This window comes from Globicephala melas, chromosome 11, assembly GCF_963455315.2.
Source record: "Globicephala melas chromosome 11, mGloMel1.2, whole genome shotgun sequence".
Lineage (NCBI taxonomy): Eukaryota > Metazoa > Chordata > Mammalia > Artiodactyla > Delphinidae > Globicephala > Globicephala melas.
The window spans coordinates 99,285,881-99,307,740 of record NC_083324.2 but is presented as its reverse complement, the minus strand read 5'-3'; the positions used below and the strand labels follow the sequence as shown (position 1 = coordinate 99,307,740).

Sequence of the window (21,860 nt, the reverse complement as noted above, 5' to 3'; positions counted from 1 at the left end):
TCTGCTGTTGCACTGGGCCCAGGTCTGAATTGCAGGGCGCACCCTTTACCGTTTCAGCTCTGCCCTACTCCACGCTGCCCCCAAATCTCTACTTGTGCTTGGACTTGCCTTTGCAAAGGGGGGACTCAGCTCAGGCTGGACCCTCCCTGTTGGTCTCCCCACTGACCGGCCACCCAGCAGGAAACAGAAGGGCATTAACCGTCATGGGCGCGTCCGGTACAGAGGCCTAGGGACCTTCTTTTTATTGTCAAGGACCAAGAAACAAACTCTGGGAATGCTGTATACAAGTGCTGAGGAGCTACCAGGAGGGCTGGGCTGGAGGAGACGCAGTAATACACGGCATTCTCCTGAGGAGCTCCAGCTCTTCACTCTAACACTTGAACCGAGGAGAGACGGCCGCCCCTTGTCGCTAAGACTGCAGGAGAACGGGAACCTTGCTCAGTTCATCAGGCAGAGTGAGAAGCTGTTTAAAGCTGATGTGGGAGGCCACTTGTGGTCTGCTGGGAGTGCCCTTGCCAAGCAGGATGGATGCTGAAAGTGGTCCACGGCTGCTGCTGGTGGCTGGTCCCGGCTCCCTAGGTCCTGGGCTTCTCTTGATTCTCAATGATGAGCTTGTCAGTCGAATACATTTGGCCAATGTGTACCTGGAGGCAAAGAGAAGACACAGATCAAGAACCACGGGCTCCGTTAGCCGTGAAACTCAGACGTGCGTTTCTACATTTAGGTGCAGATGTGCACCGTCACAGGACGTCGTTCTGGAAACGGCACTGTGGGGCGGAGTGCAGTCACCAGCTTCGCTTCTGCTAATTCCCGGCACTGTCCCACCCCACTTCCCGCACTGTGGGAACAGTGGGAGATTCCCACTTGTTCCTGCTCGCCCATGGGATGGTCCCGACCGCGGGCTGTCCTGAGCCAGGTGAGACCCAGCCAGACCTGTGCACAGCAGCTCCTCACCCAACAGGATTTCTGGCCTTTAGGACTGTTTCTTCCGCAAGGATGGACTTTCACCGTAAGGCACTAGTGAGCTCTGTCCACGCTGGGGCAGAGGAAGCACAGCTGTACCCCTGCTCTGCCACTCACCTGTCACGCTGTCCACCTCCTCCCTCTGGTCTCAGCATCCTCACCTGTGGGATGAGGGCTACAGGGCTGCTCCCAGCTGATCTTCACGTCCTTTGCTGCTCCAACAGCCTTTGGACCCTCAACACAGTTGGCACCTACGTGGTACAAGAGCCCTGGAGGCAGCTGGGGAACCTGCCAGGGGACGTCACTGTGGACACAGAGGCGAGGATGCCTGTGCTGCAGCGGTGGAAGGTGTAAAGGGCTTCCTGTCACCTCCTGAGGGGCCGGCTCTCTGACTCCTACGTGTCTTACAGCCGGCAGCAGCCATGAGGGAGGCTGTGAAGCCCGCTGTCCCCACCTTGCAGCCTGCCTGGACCACCTGGGTGGTCTGTGCCCAGGGCCTGTGTGAGGTCATGTGCTCCTTCAGGTCTGCCTGGGAGCCCCTCAAAGGTAGGGCAGGTGACCCAGGCATGCTGTGGCCCTGGGTCCTGCAGTCCTGCGACCACTGACAAAGGAATGAGAAAAGGAAGTGGAGAGCAGAGGGCTCTGCAGCAGAGACGATGTACAGGCATTTGTTGAATGAAAGCCCCGGCAAGCCCTGGAGGAGGTGTGAAGGGCAGCCCAGCCCCGGCTGGGCCACAGATGAATGGCAGGCACTTCCCGTACTGGGACTGTGCTTGGGTGAGGCTGGAGACCCATCCCTGCCCTCAGGAAGCTCAGAGTCCAGGAGGGAGACAGACAAGGAGGGAGACAACTGTAACCTGATGGCTGGAACATCAGCAGCCGTCTAGCACTATGAGGCAAGTGGGATATGGGGCCACACGCGGAAGATGAGAGGCAGGAGGGAGGTGCCTGGGTTCTTGATGGCCATGGAGCCATCACACCAGCCAACTTACTGGCTTAATGCCAACTTTTCTTTTACACGAGAGTAAAATAAACTGCCATATTTTTAAAGCTACTGTTATTTGGGTTTCTTGTTATATACAACTAAACCAAACCGTAACTGATGTGAATGTATATTGTGAATTTTAAGTGTAGACTATGTGACTATTGATAAAAAGGTCACTGCAGACAAGAAGGTGTGCTGTGCCCTAGGATAAGTGGAAACAATGTCCCTGTCACCTGGGAAGGCACCATTAACAGACAGTCTGTGAATTTCTAAAGTTTAAAGAAAACCACACTGGGACTTATAAAGGTCTTCTTTTGTCCCGCAATATTTGCTTTAGAGTATGTGGCTATTAATATTTTAGCATTTTTTCTGTCTGGTCTTTTAATTCACTTATACATTTAAACTGTATGTGTGTGTATATATAAACAGAATATTTAAATTTGTAATCATAACTCGCTTTTCAAAACTTTATATCCTTATGTCATTAAATAGTCTTTGAAAGGGTATCTTTAGAAACTGATAAAGTGCATTGTAGAGATGCACGGTAATTTATGTGATCATTCTCATGTGATGAGCACTTGCAGAGTTTCTGCTTAGTCCTGGGATTACCATTCTCATGTATAAACCTTGCACAGCATCTCCGATTTTCTTTTCTTATAAAAGGTTTCTGGAAGTGGAATTAGTGGGTAAACAGGTACGATTACTTTTATGGATCTTGATGGATCTAGCAAAACAACTTCCCAAAAGTGTGCATCTGCTCGACAACTGACACTCCCTTTGGTGGACTGTTTGAAGGTTCGGCAGCGTGTTGATCGCGTCCCAGAACAAACACGTGTCTTCCCACCCAACTCACTGTGGACACCACGAGCGCCCACGGCCGCCGTCTCGATGGCTCTCCTGTGCGGCCCCCCTAACAGAGGCCCCACCAGCAGTCAACGCAGCATGTGTTTCTCATGGTCGGCCATCTAAAGGGTGGAACCTCTGGCGGGCAGGTGCACTCGCAAGAAACACAGCTGTATGAGGTGACCTGGTCCCAGTCAGCTCCACGAAAGCTGCACTGGGGCGATCCAAAGAGCTCAAGTTTTAGGAAACTTTTAGGTCAAAACAAACCTTCAAATGTAGAGTCCACTTTGACCAAAGTATGAATAAGATTTTAAAAATTCCACTCAGAAACAACACTTCTATGGCCTTTGGGGGAAAAAACTGAATGAAAACAGATCTTAATGGTTTTAAGAGAGCACGAAGATGAACATGTTTCTATCTGTGCAGGCCCCCGGTCTGCTATGCACACTCCTCGCATGGCCGGCACCCTCTCGTGATCATGAGCTTCTCACTGGCGCCAGGAGACCTTGGTCCCATCTGTCTGTCCCTCAGGCTCATGTGGACCCACGCCCACCGCGCAGAAGCCCACCCACCCTTTGAGTCGGCCGCTGAAGCTCCCCTGGGTCCCCTCTGCAGAAGGGGCTCTCTCTCTCTCCTGGGAACACTTATTGCAATGTCTGCGCCACCCGGGGGGCACTCACGCGGCCTTGTCCCATCACGACTTGTGTGCCTGTGTCAGCTCCTCGGCATGGAGACTGGCGGAGTGGGAGGAAACAGGGGCTCGCGCTCCGCTTGGCTCGGCTGCCTTCCCAGCAGAGTCCAGGGCAGCGCCAGGCCCGCCAGCCTGCTCAGTAGGGACGTGGTAACTAACAACACCGGGGTCTGGTACCCCTGGTTATAAGGCTCTACGTGTCCACTCGCTCTAAAATCTGGTCAGTAAGTGATTGTGACATGCTTTGGTGGAAGAGCTACTAGTGGAAATACAGAATTGATAAAAGGCACGTCAATAAAAATAGCGACGGGCCGTTTACTGTAACGAGAATGCTCACTCACCATTAACAAAACCACACGATTTAAACGTGGCTCAGCAGGGGTTTAAAGCTGTAATCCAGGGCTACGGGGATTAATCCAGAGCAGTAACAGGAGGGGTAAGGGAAAGACTCAGTTCACACAGGGAGTAATCATTAAAGTCATCTCCACAAGGGCTGTCGAGATGAGGCAATAAACGTGGGTGTAACAGTTCTGTCACACTTGTTCGGGCTGTGTCAGCCCACACCGGGGGCGGGCAGCCTGCAGTGCTAATGACGGAGCAAGTCGCTCCAGCAGCGGGTGAGGGGAAGTGGCCAGGAGGCGAGCAAGTGCGATCACAGCTGCAGTCTACGGCCCCTCCAGGACCGAGCTGACTCCACCCCACGCCAGACTATCACCACGCACAAATGGGCCATTAGAGCCAATCACACGTTTGCTCTATGAACTCTGGGAGATGGCATTAGACTCCATTAGAGAAACAGACAGATGACTCAACCGCAAGTAGATGGGATGACTGGATGGCCCTGAAACACGTATGAGCTCTGGGACTCATCAGACCAATAACCTGCTGGGGAGGGAGGAGCACGATCCAGGGAACGAAACGTAGTCCAGGCTCTCAGGTCCTCCCTGCTTTCTCCTCTGAAGCCAGGAGCGTCTCCCGTGCAGCACATCTCAACCTGGCTTAGACTCGGAGTGGCGGGGCTCAGTGTGGGCGTCTGATGCTCACTGCCTATGTCACGGGGCTGTTGTGAGAATCACACGACTGGACTTGAAGAAGAGGTATCGACGGCCCCAGACACTTGCTAGGCCCAAATCTATCAGATGCCTTCATGCTGTTGGGAGGATTAAATAAGAACAGCATGTGGGGGGCTTCCCTGGTGGTCCAGTGGTTAAGAGTCCGCCTGCCAATGCAGAGGACACGGGTTCGAGCCCTGGTCCGGGAAGATCCCACATGCCACGGAGCAACTAAGCCATGATTACTGAGCCTGCGCTCTAGGGCCCGCGAGCCACAACTACTGAGCCTGTGTGCCACAACTACTGAAGCCCGCGCGCCTGGAGCCTGTGCTCCGCAACAAGAGAAGCCACCGCAGTGAGAAGCCCGCGCACCGCAAGGAAGAGTAGCCCCCGCTCGCCGCAACTAGAGAAAGCCCACGTGCAGCAATGAAGACCCGATACAGCCAAAAAAAAAAAAAAAGTATTTGATTCTTTTGCTCTCAGGACAAACTTACGAGGACAATATAACACTATCACCATCGATTTAAAGGCTTTTATAGGCAAACTCCACCCTTGGTGTTTAATTTCTGTACTTGGAAGGCCTGTAATTGCTCAAATGGACATGCCCTTCCATTTTGCAGTGGATCACACTGAAAATATAATGAGAAAAGGCAGCAGCAACCATCACACAAGAAACCCAACACGCCTGGATACAACCTTAGTAAGAAATGTGTGTGGTTCTTAGAGAGAACACTGCACACCTTAGAAATACAAAATAAGTTTGAATAAAATGACACACCATGTTCACGGAGAGACTGAGTCATACAAAAATGTCAACCTTTTGCCAAATTATATTTAACACAATGATAATAAAAATCCCAACAGGATTTTTTTTGAATTACTTGAGAAAATGAAATGTTTATTTGACTGAATATGAAGTCAAGAATAAAAAAGAACATTTTGAAAAGGAAGACATTAAAGCATTTTGGGGATTCAGTTAAAAGAGAGAAATGAACAGAACAGGAGAGTTAGAAAACAGACCCTGTCGTCCAGAAGTAGCATTTTGTTCACAAAATCGTACTCATGGGGGTCTGGGGCTTACTGAAGCGGCTGCAGCAACTGGAGCAGTCCTTGGAAAGTCTCCTGGTGACTTTCACGGAACTGGTGTATTCTGCTCTACGCTGTGTTTATGCTCATTTTAATATGTTTCCCACGTTGTCCAGCAGCTCAGGCTCTTCACAAAGATGCACTGTATCTGTCCTGTGCCTTTGAGTGCCTCCTGACACACCCAGACTGTGAGGCGTGTTTTAATGATATTACACCTTCCTAGGGTAGCTACACTTGATCGGGGCTCTGGAAGCCTCCCCCGCAACCTTTAAGCCACCAAGATAATGAATCTTTGTCAGCCTGCAGGTTCTGCCGTCTGCCTGCCCGTGCCGTGAAGGTGAGCAGGTCGTCCGTCTGTGGCCCCTATAGCCCCCTCTGTTTCATAACAACGTCAGACAGCTTTCCACGCTGCCTGCAATTCACACAGTAATTCTCTCCAGTGAGATCCCAGTGCAGAGAGTCACTGTCACAGCCTTAGTCAAGTCACGTGCCCTAACAAACATTTTTCAAATAACCCATTTTTATCATACTTCGTGCTTCCTAATAATTTTTAAAGAGCAAAATGAAAGAGATTCCTGAACCTTATATATAATTTTTCCCAGTCTTTTCTGTTTAGCAACAAGAGATATTATGAAACCAAAACTTAAGAATATAGGTTGCATGGTCTTCCTCTAAAAATGCTCACATATAGTAACATAACTTTGCTACTTGTAATTTTGGATGGTCTTGTGCAATGGGAGAACACGTGAAGCACTCAAACTAGATGTGTGAAAATTCAGCCGACAACTAGAAAGGAGGTCCGTTCAAAGAACCCAGGGAAGGGTCTCTGTGCTCCCCCCAACCCCCTTCCACTCTGCTCTGTGGGCCTTGAAGTTCAGATACTGGCTATGCCTATTGTAGAGGGCGGTGGTGAGCAGCTGAACTCTTATTTCCTCTGTGATGCTCCTGGCAGAGTGATGAACAAATTCATATCTCTTCCCTAAATCCCATGTTCCGTTTAATAGCTACTGTGTTTCGTCGTTGCTTGTTGGGACAAGAGAGAACACAGGTGCAGGTGTGTGCACTCTCACTGGCGTGGCCACACGTCCGGTTCACACAGAGGATCCCAGCCTGATTGCTAACGGGGTCTCTTTCGCCTCAAGGGGCCCAGTCTGGATGATGAATTACATGGTTGCCCTCTTATCAACTGTTGTCAGATTTCTGGGCCATTCTGTTGCTTTTCTGCACGGCTGATGTTCAGTTAGAAGAAAAAAGCAGGCTATAATGTGATGGCTTCTTTCGTTTTCCAGGCCACGAGAGTAAAGGCAATCAGACCATTTTAACGGGTCTCAGAGGACTGTGGCCACAAAGGAGCCTGAAGGCAGGGCAGCCGGCAGGGGTCCCCTCTGCAGGAACAGACACGCACGTGAGGCAGCGGGTCCCAACGAGGACGAGGCCCCGAATCGCAGGGCCAGCTTTCCAGGACACAAGCGGCCTGGGCCACTGTTGAGTTTCTCAGGAGGGACACAGGGTGACGGTGCAGTCACCTCTCTCTTGCTACTGACTCGCTCCCCTGAGCGAGCAGGACTGCTGATCTAAGGGCTTCATCATTATTATTCTAAAATTACGGTCAGATTTTTTCCCCCAGTGAGTGAATACGACCCCCAAAACCAAACAAAACCCAGGGTTGATACTTCCCCGCCAGGTGCACTTTGGGCCCAGCCCTTCCAGAAGGTGGAGCAGAGGCTGTGAGACCAGGTGGGGGAGGAAGCGTCCCCGCAGCCCACAGTGTCGCTCTAAACGCCACACTGTCAGCGAGGGCCGGGGCTGTGTCCTCCGTCCCCCTCCGCACCTGCTCTCTGCAGCTGCCGGGCACTGCTCGGGGTGAAGCAGGAGACGGGTGCTGGCCGTCCCCCTCCACACTCACACTCGCTGGCCACGAGGGGACACCAGAGACACTCTGCTGGCCAGTGGCCTGCAGTCCCCCGGCGTGGGTGGGGAAGCTCTGCAGGCGAAAGCCACCCAGCGGCAGGTCAGCACCAGCAACTCGGTCACCAAGCCCTTCTTGGAAGCGGGCAGAGCCCAGGGCCCGAGCGTCACGTCAGAGTGAAAGCGGCACTTCCCCGGGACGGCGACAACGAGAGCCCCAGCAAGCTGCCAGAGACAAGTCCGTCAGAGGTCGCGCTGCTGCCTGGCTCGGTGCCCCTCAGCCCTGCACGCGGGCCTCAGGCCACCACAGCCAGCGGCCAGGCCAGGACCCTCACGCGCGAAGTGGGAAGCAAACAACAGAAACAAACAAATGAGGAATCACAGTCCGTGCGTTCTCCCGCAACCTACTTTTCAAGCTCAGCATCCTTCCGTGTCCGGACGCACAGACCTCCTTCTTTCTTTCGAACAGCTGCCTTGTCTTCCTTTGCTCCCAGCCCCGCTGGGACCTGCTGGGTAATATGCAGGGACACTGGAACAGACGGTGAGCAACGCCCTCACTTTCCCAGGGCTTGGGAGCTTCCTTAAACAACACTGGGGCCGACATACCCCAGCACATCTGATTAACTGGGCTCCCTTCTGTCTTCCTCACTCCGAAGTTAGGTTGAAAGAGCAGCCCAGTGGACACCGAGAGACAAACACCATCACGAACCAAAGTGCCCGGCAGACTCACAGAGGGAGCAGTGGGCCCAGATGCTAAGAAGCGATGCCAGACCGGGCCCCAACCTAGCACACACGCCCCCATCCATCCCCAGCCCTGAGAAGCCCACGAGCTCCTGGAAGCCCCTGAGGAGCTGGTCCTGGACGGTGGGAGGGAGTTGGGACAAGGGCCGCCAACAGTGCCGGGCAGTGAAGTTGTGCCCCTGCTCGACGTGACTCAGACCCAGAGAGCCGCCGTCTTCCACAGGCCCCAACTTGGCAGGGTCTAGGAGACACTTCAGCGTATGTGAAAGGACACTTGGGGATTCTCAGGGATGTCTGGAGGAAGGAGACCCCTCGAAGCACAGGGTCCCTGCTGGCCGGGAGACAGGGCAAGGCTGACTTTCAGCTGGTAAGGGCCACACTTGTGAAAACGCTGAACTACTTCCACACCCGGCACCTGACTGCTGCTCCGACCCCCCCTCTGCCACCCGGTCTCCCCCTTCCAGGAGGCCTGGGCCTCGCGCTGGGGTCCCCGTCTGGCCTGGTGGACTACTTTCCAGATCCAGCTTGGCCAGCTTTCATTCTGATGGGCCAATGCCTGTGCTGCCCTGGTGGGTAAACATCTGACCATCAGCTCTGGGGCCGGGACTCTGGGGTATAGGTTTGGGCTGTTACTGAAAAGGGATGCAGAGTTTTCAGCGACAGGCTACTGACCGTGAGGCCCACGTCTGCTTTCCTCCCAGTATTCCGCAGAGGGGACGTGAAGACAGCTGGACAGAACGGCCAGATTTCAGGCCATCAGGAAGTAATTCTGGATGAGAGAGAAAGGGAAGGCCAGAGCCAGAGCCTGAAATGATGCCACGGGTCTGACGGGACAGTAAGATGGGCCTTCCCTTTCAGTGCCAGCCCAGGGCGGCGGCCCCTGGGTATCCTCAGTGCTCACAGGGTCAAGGAGAGGGCGGGGGGCTTTCTCTTAACAATCTCACCTCCCAGGCCCTTGTAGGACATGAGGACTCACCGTACACAGCCTTAGCTCTGTCCCTGGAGCCCGGCTACTGAACACACTCTCCAATTAGACACCCAGGAAGCAAAGAATTGATACCAGAGGGACCCTACTGATGCCCAAACGGAAGCATCAACTTCAACGTCAGGGCCGTGGGCTGCTGTGCCCACTACTGGTCTCCTCTGCGTAACCGACAGTACAGACCTTGGAGACCTACTGCGAGGTGGATGCTGTCCCGGTGGATGAACTAACTGGCCCCCGAATAACCTGCCGTGGGCAGCGGCATCAAGAGGCCAACTGCCAGGCTGACCCCACAACAGGGGAAAGAACCAGGCCTCTGAACCACAAGCTCAGACGCCCGGCCAGCACTCAGCAGTGGCCAGGCCATGCGGCTCTCCTCCCCTGGGCCGGCTTTCACTTGCCCCAGAGCAGGACAGGCTGCAGCAGCGGGCGACACGGTGCACAGGCCAGATTGCCCGGGCGAGCCTGCACAAGGCCACCTCCACCTACCTCCTTCCGTGCCCCCCTGGCTCCCCGGGGAGAAGGAAGCCCAGAGGAGCTTCTCGCCACTGCGGCAGCCTCCTCCCCCCACCTCGGGGAGATGGCCTCGGTGCACACGGCTTTTCTCTGAAGCACACAGACTGTCTCTTAAACGTGCTCACCTTGAACTGCGAAGGGGAAAGTGCGCGGAAATGAATCTTCCTGCCCCAACTTTTTGCCACGGCTGATTTTAAAAAGAGCCTGGGACCGTTCTGTTCTGTTAAGGCACCTGCAATCCAGCAGACAGGCCTTCTTCACTGCCACTGCTTTGGAGAACTTGGACTAGTCATTTTACTAGGAATAGGACAGCTTCATACTTCTGTGTGTGACACAGTAATAGCTAAACTCTCTCTAGCACTTGATGGTTTACATGGTTGTATGCACTCTATCGGCTCACCTGATTCTTACAAGGTGCGTAGAGCAGGTGGGTGTCGTCCTCATGTCTCTTTTAGTTAAAGAGATGAGGGTCTAAGAGGTAAAGTTACTTTACCCAACATCACAGGGTTCATATGTAGTACTCTGACTTGAAGCAAATCTCTAAATTCTAATCCTTTCAGTCTCAGTTAATTCTATGAATACATGGTGGTTTATAAACCCAGCATGAAAAGAAATAAAAAAAAAAATCAACCGTAATCCCACCACCCCAAATCAACTTTATTTTTATTTCTAAGTACCAATTTCGTCACGTTTACATTTGAAAAGCTGGAAGACACTGTTCACAAATGATCACGTACACGTACAGTCTGTGTTCCTAACCTAGAACCCTCATACCACACACGTGTCCCCATGTGTCCACGCAGCCTGCACAACTGTAAACGGCCAACAGCGTGTTTCCATAGCTCTAGGTTCGGTCTCATTTCCAGTAGCTCAGCTGAAAACACGATCAATTCCAGGGTAGGGTTCGTCTACCCGCCCACCCCTTTTCAAGATTTTGGAGAAAAGTGTTTTTCCTGGAAGATATATTACTTTAATAAGTTCACGTGTTTTTTGCCTTTTTTCTCTTTTCCACTTGTTCCTCCCCCCCTTTACTTATGCATCCAATTGGACTAAAAGTATGACCTCAGAAATGTCCCTCTCTCACAGATGGGCTGAGATAACGACCCCACTGCGTAACCAGCACGACTGCAGAAAAGAGCAGCTGGCGGACTTTGTCCTGAGATCAGCGTCCCTGCCTAGGAAGCGCCCCCTGCCCCACGTCCCAGCCCGGCTCTGCCAGTAGGCTCTGTAGGCATTGCTCAAGCCCAGCGAGGTCCCCGTGGGGCTCTCCCACAGGCACAAAGGAGCAGACCTGGGATGCGGCCTGAGGGCTCTGGAAAACCCTGCGGTGGGCGTGGCCTTCTGCAGGTCCCAGCCCTGGTCCCAGCCACACCCACACCGCGCTGCCTTTATTCCGGATGGGTTTACGCGTCTGTCTCGACAGGAGGCGGAGAGCTCCTGGAAAGCAGGGGCTGTGTCCTCTTCGTGCCCCTGGCACCTAGCACCTAGCAGTGTGGAGTCAGCTTCCTTACCACCCTCCAGTGAGAGGCTGGAGGCTGGTCCTCATAACGCGGCCCGGGGGATACCTTTTGCGACCCCACTGACGCAGCCCGCTGCGAGGAGGAGACAGGGCCTTGCCCCGCCCAGCCCACCCCCGCTCAGCAGCTAGAATCATCCCTCTCTGGTCACATGTGGTTTTTCTGCTCGCTCACACTGAATCCTCACCCCCGCCTCGTGCCTAGGAGCGTGCCTCAGTCAATCCCTGCTGAACAACGAATGATGCCAAGAGAAGGAGGTGCCTGCCCAAGGCGCGGGCCCTGCTGAAGGGAAGTGGGAGGCCAGCACTCTTGGAGGTGGTGCTGACTAGCTAGGTTCCCGGCTCCCACCACAAAACCAGCTGAGTCTGCATTCTCTCTACTGAGAGCACGGAGGGAGGGGCTCGGGGCACCTGGGGACCCGGGTACGCCACGCTCCCCTCCCCTCCCGGCTTCGCCTTCCCGCCCGAGACAGTCATGAGTCTTGGAGGCAAGTGGGGCAGCTGGGCTGTGGCAGGATGAGCTTGTGAGAACCTCCCCCGGAAAAGGACCTGCAGGGGACCATGCAGGGCCTGGAGGCCAGCCCTGGGGACTCTGGTAGGGGTGTGGCCAGACGAGGTCCACCTGGCTGACACTGGCCTCTTGTCAGTGAGCTCTGTCAGTCAAGGAGGGGCTGGAGAATGAGGCTGACGCTCTCTGCTCGCGAGTTGGGATTGCACTAGGGGACCTGGGACGTGAAGACAGGCAGCTGCGGCCACCACTACGGCACCAGTCCCTGGGAGGGGGGAACACTTCCCTTTTGTCACGTATGGAACTGCAGCCATGCAGCGTAGGCTAACGACCAGAACTGAAGCCCAGTGAGATGACAAAGGAAAATAACAGAACACCTAAGGGAATCTAGGAGCCAGACGGACGAAACCTGACCCAAATGGCCGCCTATAACATAAAGCTGCTGGGAGAGGCGGAGGACCAGCAGTGCACAGTTCGCGCACTTGGACTCAGGAAGAAACAACTGGGAAGAATGGACTTGCTTGTGAAATTTACACAGGTAGGGAGACAGGATGTCTTGATGGAAAAACCAGGTATCCTTTTTCAAATAACAGTAAAAAACGTATGCTTCTAATTCTCAGCATCAGGCTACAGAAGACAATCATTAACGACATGCAAAAGTAGGACAGAATTCCCAAACTAGTAAAAGAGGGGAAAACGGCATGAGTCGCTACCTGATAAAACCAACACAAATAAAGAAGCGGAGAAGAGAAAACCAGTCATGATAAATAACAGAACGAGATGAAAGGAACAAAGTCAACTCCATCAGCTGTTACACGAAATGTGAAAGGACTAGCTGGGATTGGCAACAAAACAAGACAAAACTCCTAAAACACAAGCAATAAAGACTGAAAATCGAGGGATGAATAAAGATACACTAGGCATATTCTGGGGGAAAAAACTACCAGTTTATATTAACAGTAGACAAGGTAGAGATGAGTCTAAAAAGCACTAAATTGAATAATGAGCAACATTTACAAGAAAGATGCAGCAGCAGTTTACAAGATGTAAACTTGTATATGCTCTAAATAGACAGCAGCTGAGCGTACGAAGCCGAAACCATTAGAAATGAAAGGAGAGATGCATAAAAATAAGATTCTAGGGGGCAACTCTGATATTCTCCCTCCAAAACAGAGCAAAGCCAGTACATTCAAGCACTTGGCCAAAGAAAATCTTAAAAGAGTTTTCATTTCTCAGGTTAATTTACTTTTTATTCGATTTTTGATTTAGCTGCCAGAGAGGTGCCCATAACTTTCTCTTAAAGCATATCCTTAATATGTAGTCATTAAAAATGATATTGTACTTTGAGAAGATAAACAAAATTGATAAACTATTAGCCAGACTCATCAAGAAAAAAAGGGAAAAGACTCAAATCAACAGAATTAGAAATGAAAAAGGAGAACAAATGACACTGCAGAAATACAAACGATCATGAGAGACTACTACAAGCAACTATATGCCAATAGAATGGACAACCTGGAAGAAATGGATAAATTCTTAGAAAAGCACAACCTTCCGAGACTGAACCAGGAAGAAATAGAAATCATAAACACACCAATCACAAGCACTGAAATTGAAAGTGTGATTAAAAATCTTCCAACAAACAAAAGCCCCGGACCAGATGGCTTCACAGGTGAATTCTATCAAACATTTAGAGAAGAGCTAACACCTATCCTTCTCAAACTCTTCCAAAATATAGCAGAGGGAGGAACGCTCCCGAACTCATTCTACAAGGCCACCATCACCCTGATACCAAAACCAGACAAGGATGTCACAAAGAAAGAAAACTACAGGCCAATATCACTGATGAACATAGATGCAAAAATCCTCAACAAAATACTAGCAAACAGAATCCAACAGCACATTAAAAGGATCATACAGCACGATCAAGTGGGGTTTATCCCAGGAATGCAAGAATTCTCCAGTATATGCAAATCAATCAACGTGATACACCATATTAACAAATTGAAGGAAAAAAACACAAGGTTGCCCATTATCACCACTATTATTCAACATAGTTTTGGAATTTTTAGCCATAGCAATCAGAGAAGAAAACGAAATAAAAGGAATCCAAATCAGAAAAGAAGTAAAACTGTCACTGTTTGCAGATGACATGATACCATACATAGAGAATCCTAAAGATGCTACCAGAAAGGTACTAGAGCTAATCAATGAATCTGGTAAAGTAGCAGGATACAAAATTAATGCACAGAAATTTCTTGCATTCCTATACACTACTGATGAAAAACCTGAAAGAGAAATTAAGGAAACACTCCCATTTACCACTGCAACAAAAAGAATAAAATACCTAGGAATAAACCTACCCAAGGGGCTTCCCTGGTGGCACAGTGCTTAAGAATCCACCTGCCAATGCAGGGTACACGGGTTCGAGCCCTGGTCTGGGAAGATCCCACATGCCGCGGAGCAACTAAGCCCATGTGCCACAACTACTGAGCCTGTGCTCTAGAGCCTACATGCCACAACTACTGAAGCCTGCAAACCTAGAGCCCATGCTCGGCAACAAGAGACACCACTGCAATGAGAAGCCCGCATACTGCAACGAAGAGTAGCCCCTACTCACCGCAACTAGAGAAAGCCCGCGTGCAGCGACGAAGAACCAACGCAACCAGAAATAAATAAATAAAAAAAATAAATTTATATGTATATTAAAAAAACCTACCTAAGGACACAAAAGACCTGTATGCAGAAAACTATAAGACACTGATGAAAGAAATTAAAGCCGATACAAACAGATGGAGAGATATACCATGTTCTTGGATTGGAAGAATCAACATTGTGAAAATGACTCTACTACCCAAAGCAATCTACAGATGCAGTGCAATCCCTATCAAACTACCAGTGGCATTTTTCACAGAACTAGAACAAAAAATTTCACAATTTGTATGGAAACACAAAAGACCCAGAACAGCCAAAGCAATCTTGAGAAAGAAAAAAGGAGCTGCAGCAATCAGGCTCCCTGACTTCAGACTATACTACAAAGCTACAGTAATCAAGACAGTACGGAACTGGCACAAAAACAGAAATATAGATCAATGGAACACGATAGAAAAGCCCAGAGATAAGCCCACGCACATATGGTCACCTTATCTTTGATAAGGGAGGCAAGAGTATACAACGGAGAGAAGACAGCCTCTTCAATAAGTGGTGCTGGGAAAACTGGACAGCTACATGTAAAAGAATGAAATTAGAACACTCCCTAACACCATACACAAAAATAAACTCAAAATGGATTAAAGACCTAAATGTAAGACCAGACACTATAAAACTCTCAGAGGAAAACATAGGCAGACCACTCTATGACCTAAGTCACAGCAAGATCCTTTTTGACCCACCTCCTAGAGAAAGGGAAATAAAAACAAAAATAAATAAATGGGACCTAATGAAACTTAAAAGCTTTTGCACAGCAAAGGAAACCATAAACAAGACGAAAAGACAACCCTCAGAATGGGAGAAAATATTTCCAAATGAAGCAACTGACAAAGGATTAATCTCCAAAATATACAAGAAGCTCATGCAGCTCAATATCAAGAAAACAAACAACCCAATCCACAAATGGGCAGAAGACCTAAATAGACATTTCTCCAAAGAAGATATACAGATGGCCAACAAACACATGAAAGGATGCTCAACATCACTGATCATTAGAGAAATGCAAATCAAAACTACAATGAGATATCATCTCACGCCAGTCAGAATGGCCATCATCAAAAACTCTACAAACAATAAATGCTGGAGAGGGTGTGGAGAAAAGGGAACCCTCTTGCACTGTTGGTGGGAATGTAAATTGATACAGCCACTATGGAGAGCAGTATGGAGGTTCCTTAAAAAACTAAAAATAGAACTACCATATGACACAGCAATCCCACTACTGGGCATATACCCTGAGAAAACCATAATTCAAAAAGCAACATGTACCACAATGTTCACTGCAGCACTATTTACAATAGCCAGGACATGGAACAACCCAAGTGTTTATCGATAGATGAACTCAGCCATAAAAAGAAACGAAATCACGTTATTTGTAGTGAGGTGGATGGACCTAGAGTCTGTCATACAGAGTGAAGTAAGTCAGAAAGAGAAAAACAAATACCATATGCTAACACATATATATGGAATCTAAAAAAAAAAAAAAAAAAAGGTTCTAATGAACCTAGGGGCAGGATAGGAATAAAGATGCAGACGTAGAGAATGGACTTGAGGACACGGGGAGGGGGAAGGGTAAGCTGGGATGAAGTGAGAGAGTGGCATGGACATATATACACTACCAAATTGAAAACAGATAGCTAGTGGGAAGCAGCTGCATAGCACAGGGAGATCAGCTCCATGCTTTGTGACCATCTAGAGTGGTGGGGTAGGGAGGGTGGGAGGGAGAGGCAAGAGGGAGGGGATATGGGGATATATGTATACGTATAGCTGATTCATTTTCTTATACAGCAGAAACTAACAACATTGTAAAGCAATGATACTCCAATAAAGTTGTTAAAAAAATAAAAAATCAATAAATGAAAAAAAAAGCCTTAATTGTACAGTATAAGTTCACAACATCTCAGATGTATCTGTACTCTTAAAAAGTATATATCTTTTTCAGAATTCTGCAATGTCAACTTCTCATAACCAATTCTTATTAAACTCTAAACTAGTAGTCCAGGTTTTCCAGGTTTTAATTGTTTTATTTATTTTCTTTGGTATGTATTAAACTTAAAAGACCACTTAAACATTCCCTGTAGTAATGTTCTAAGATGTTTTTGAGGGTAACTTAAAATTTTCCATAGTATTAAAAATAGAAAATTGAAAATGTGTTATTGTGATAAGAGGTACTGTTAAACACCACGGAAGTGGTTTAATTGGCGTGTACATTTCCACTTTAAAAATGACTGTTATAAAAAAAATGACATTGTAGAAGAATATTTAATGACCTGGCAAATATAATTTGAGTGGAAAGGAAAAAGCAGGATGCAAATCATAATCGAGAGGCAATCATCACATGCCTTGGCTTCATAACTCTGTCCCGAACTTATACCTTTTTCTTCATGCAGTCCTGGATCCCCAGCTGACAGATCAAGATTCATCATCAGATCGGAAATTCTGACCTGGCTTAACCCCAGGCAAGTTTCTATGACTGTACCCAACTCTCGTGGCTTTGGGACACCCCCCAGAGTGAGGAGAGAAGGCATTTCTGCATCCCATTCCTCAACATCCCGCCTCTCTGGGGTTAAGGTTGAGGATCGCCTGCTCTACCTGCTGAGCAATGCGTCTTTCGGAAAGTCACGTTTACTGGGCAGGTACCAGGCTGAGCGGCTTCATTACTTAGTTTCTCACTTAATTTTTACAAATATCCTAACACTACACGATACATACATGTTATGGATGAGTAAAGAGAATCAGAGAAGTTTAGTGACCTGCCTACATCTTCACAGCTGGTACCTGAATTATGCAGCTGGATTAATCCAATCCAGGTCTTCTGACTCCAAAACCTATGACCTTTTCAAAACATCTCTGTCTATATATATTCATAACCACACTTTGCTACTTTATCAGAGCTAAGTAAGCCTATCAAGAGTCAGGGAACGGGGCTTCCCTGGTGGCGCAGCGGTTGAGAGTCCGCCTGCCGATGCAGGGGACACGGGTTCATGCCCCGGTCTGGGAAGATCCCACGTGCTGCGGAGCGGCTGGGCCCGTGAGCCATGGCCGCTGAGCCTGCATGTCCAGAGCCTGTGCTCCGCAAAGGAAGAGGCCACAGCAGTGAGAGGCCAGCGTACCGCAGGAAAAAAAAAAAAAAAAAAGAATCTATCTTTTCAAATAGGTACTAAAATAGTTTCATAAAAAATGTAAATTTTGGGCTTCCCTGGTGGCGCAGTGGTTGAGAGTCCGCCTGCCGATGCAGGGGACACGGGTTCGTGCCCTGGTCCAGGAAGATCCCACATGCTGCAGAGCAGCTGGCCCGTGAGCCATGGCCGCTGAGCCTGCGTGTCCGGAGCCTGCGCTCCACAACGGGGGAGGCCACAACAGTGAGAGGCCCGCGTACAGCCAAAAAAAAAAGAAAAAAAAATATGAATTTTCTCAGATAATGTGGGCGGGCATGGGTGGGCATACAGATAGAATGCCACTGGCCGTGAGTATGTAATCACAAAAGGATGAGACTCATTATACTGTTCTCTCGACTTTTCTATTTGTTCATATTTTTCCATAATAAAAAGTTAAGCAATAAATTGGTATAGGTATCATGACAATCAGTATGGAGGTTCGAAGAAATTAAAAACAGAACTATCATATGATCTAGCATTCCCATTTCTGGGTATATATACCCAAAGGAAATGAAACCAGTATCTTGAAGAGATCTCTGCACCCCCATGTTCAATGCAGCATTACTTTTGATAGCCAAGATACAGAAACAACTTACGTGTCTGTCAACAGACGAATGGATAAAGAAAACGTTATGTATATATACATGCATGCATGTGCACGCAAACAGAGACACACACACACAGGAATATTATTCACCCATAAAAAGAAGAAAATCCCTCCAATTGTGAAAACATGAATGAACCTGTAGGACATCGGGATAAGTGAAATGAGACAGACACAAAAGACAAATATTGCATGATCTCACGTGTATGTAGAAATATAAAGAAAAAAAGTCAGACTCACAGTAAAGAAGAGTACTAGAATGAATGGTGTTTACCAGATGGGGGAGGGGAGGTGGATATTTCTCAAAGGGTACAAACTTTGACTTATCAGATAAGAAAGTTCTGGAGACCCAGGGGTCCCCATCTAATGGTGACTACAGTTCATATCCATGTACTGTATACGTGAAATTTGCTAAGAAAGTAAATCTCAAGTATTCCCACCACACATACAAAAGGTGACCGTAAGGGGATAGATGCTTTAATCAGCTCAACTGTGATAATCATTCCACAGTGTATATGTGTCATACACTTAAATATACACAGTTTTTATTGCAAATCATACCTCAATAAGGCTAGAAGGGAAAAAAGTTAAAAAACAAACAAGAAGTCCAGCCATTGCAAACTAACATTGACGGAAGACGGAAGCAAATGTTTATTTGTTTAAGAAACCTCATCTCTGCTCACTCCCCTCCGCTGCTGGCTAACTGCCCTCCCCGGGACTGTGACCTCATCTCTGCTCACTCCCCTCCGCTGCTGGCTAACTGCCCTCCCTGGGACTGTGACCTCATCTCTGCTCACTCCCCTCCGCTGCTGGCTAACTGCCCTCCCTGGGACTGTGACCACAGTGCACATTCCCGCCAGATGTGCTTTCATGGTAATGGAATTAGCTCCCTAGGCAGGGATGCCAAGGGCCTTGTCTCCTCCAAAGACAAGGGTTTTCTTTGAAGTTTTCCTGCTGAATCCATTCAACAAGTCTTCCCGGCTCTAGAATTTGAAACAAACCCAATATGGTTTTTTATGGTGGTAAAATATACACAACGTAAGATTTGCCATTTTAGCCACTTTAAAGCGTACAGTTCTGCAGCATTAAGCACATTCACATTTCTGTGTAGCCATCACCACCACCCACCTTAGCGTTCTCATCCTCCCAGACTGAAACTGTCTCCATTAGCACTAGCTTCCCCCTCCCCCAGTCCCTGGTAACCACCATTCTACTTTCTGTCTCTATGAATCTGACACTCTAGGGACCTATTCATATAAGTGGAGTCATACTGTACTTGCCCCTTTGTGACGGGCTTACTTTACTGAGCATAATGCCTTCAAGGGTCATCCATGGTGTGACCTGTATCAGAATTTCCCTCCTTTTCAAGGGCGAATAATATTCCATTGCACGTATATACTGCATTTTGTTTATCCAGTCATCTGTCAATGGACACTTGAGTTGCTTCTACCATTTGGCTATTGTGAATAATGCAATGAACACTGTATACATATATCTGTTTGAGTCCCTGCTTTCAATTCTTTTGGGCATACACCCAGAAGTGGATCATACAGCAATTCTATTCAATACTTTTAAAACCAAGTCAATATTCTAAATAACCTGTCCAGTTTCCTGCTGTTTTTCAGAATGGGCTGGGCTGGGAGTGGAAAAGTGGGCAGGCAGGATAATCTACAGTTCAGATCCTGGGCTTTGTCCTCAGACAGACCTGGTATACAACCTCGCTCTGCCATTCATCAGCTCTGAAACCTTGGGTATACTACCTAAACTTGAATCCTGTTTCCTCACCTATAGCATGGGAGAATGCCAATCTTATATAACTTAGACAGTGTTGATAATGTGTTAGTACAGTGCTTGGCGCACAGCATTCCACGAACGGCTTCTCTTAACTAGAGCACTTCCGTCTCCACAGCCCCAGGTGGTGGCTAGGGAAGGGCACCTGCACCAAGGCGAGGCCCACAGGTTCTAATCACAGCCTCTGCTCATGGCGCGCTGAGCTGCCCTAGGAGTTGACACCGCGGGAAGACTGTTAGACTTTCTTCATTTCTTACTGAGCAGAGCTGTGCATAGAAAGAACTCTGCTCTCTTCCTGGTGCCTCCTCTTCTTCTTAACAGCCTTATGGAGATATAGTTTACGTACTATAAAACCTATCCACTTAAAGTGTACAACTGGGCTTCCCTGGTGGCGCAGTGGTTGAGAGTCCACCTGCCAATGCAGGGGACACGGGTTCGTGCCCCAGTCCGGGAAGATCCCACATGCCACGTGAGCCATGGCCACTGAGCCTGCGCGTCCGGAGCCTGTGCTCCGCAACGGGAGAGGCCACAACAGTGAGAGGACTGCGTACCGCAAAAAAAAAAAAAAAAAAAAAGTGTACAATTCAATGGTTTCATACTTGTGTGCCCATCATCACAATCAATTTTCATCACCCCCAAAGGAAGCTCTGTACCTATGAACTGTTACCCACTCCGAGCCGCCCATCCTTCCCAGCCTATGGCAACTCTCATCTACTTTCTGTCTCTGTGGCTTTGCCTACTCTGGTCATTTCATAAAAATGGAACCATACAAAATACATCCTTTTGTGTCTGGCTTCTTTTCCTTAATATAATGTTTTCAAGGGTCATCCACATTGGAGCAGGTATCAGTACTTCATTCCTTATTAGGGCTGAATAATCTTCCATCATGTGGATGGACCATGTTTGGTTTATCCATTCATCACTTAATGGCCACTGGGTTGTTTCCACTTTTTGGCTAGAGTGAACAGGGCTTCTGCGAACATTCTTGTACACTGTTTTGCGTGGACATATGTCTTCATTTCTCTTGAGTCTGTACCTAGGGGTGGAATTCTTGGATTGTACAGCTTCTTCTTTTGAGGACCAGTATAGAACTGTTGCTTCCAGAATCTGTCAGGAGGGCACCAGACCAGCAGAAACCAAACTCCTGGGGTTGGCTCCACTCAGAGAGCGCCTTAAAAAGCTGCTGAAGTTTGTAATCTCACTGCGTTGATACCGAGCATCTTCTTTGAGTCTCTTCTTATAAGAACTCCAGTGTCCTTTAAATATTGACTTTGCTACCTGGCTGGCGAATATATTTCTCTGTATGTCCAACCTGTATTTAAAATCACTTTCCCTGGATGATGGACATTTTAGTATTCCGCACTTAATGTCCTATTACTCTAATTAAAACTACTTACTATTTTGTTGACCCACTCTCCAAAAAGACAGAATTCCTGCTTTTTTCTAGATAGCTCCAGTCACAAAGCAGAGGCAGAGTTGATAGGCTCTTCCTTGCAAGTTACCTGGAAACCACCAATGAAGTTATCCTCATCAGAATATAGTTTAAGGGGGGATATGGCGCACGTCTCCTGCAGTTCTGCAAATCCCCATTTCTGGTCTGCTTCTCCTTCCAGCATCAACCTGCAAAAGAGGCTCTGAGCTCACATGAGCTGCAGAAAAAGTCACGCCTTCTGTCCAGTATCTGACCTCTCCCAATCGTGTTACATATAGTTGATGTGCTGCAAACTCACTTCTGCCCTTGGTCAAAATGTATTGGGCATTGTAGAGCTCTACAACTCACAAAGACAAAAACGATTGTGCTGTCTTCCAG

General features: G+C 48.5%; 1 protein-coding gene across 1 annotated transcript in view; it reads right to left on the bottom strand.

The window, feature by feature from the left end:
- Nucleotides 1–207: 207 nt before the first annotated feature.
- The window catches only part of LYRM4 (LYR motif containing 4), a 117,360-nt gene continuing 95,707 nt past the window's right edge, over nt 208–21,860 (bottom strand). Inside the window, exon 3 of the mRNA XM_030881504.3 lies at nt 208–644. Within this exon, the coding sequence (XP_030737364.1) occupies nt 576–644 (69 nt within the window). The 3' untranslated portion in view covers nt 208–575. The remainder of the gene's footprint in view (nt 645–21,860) is intronic.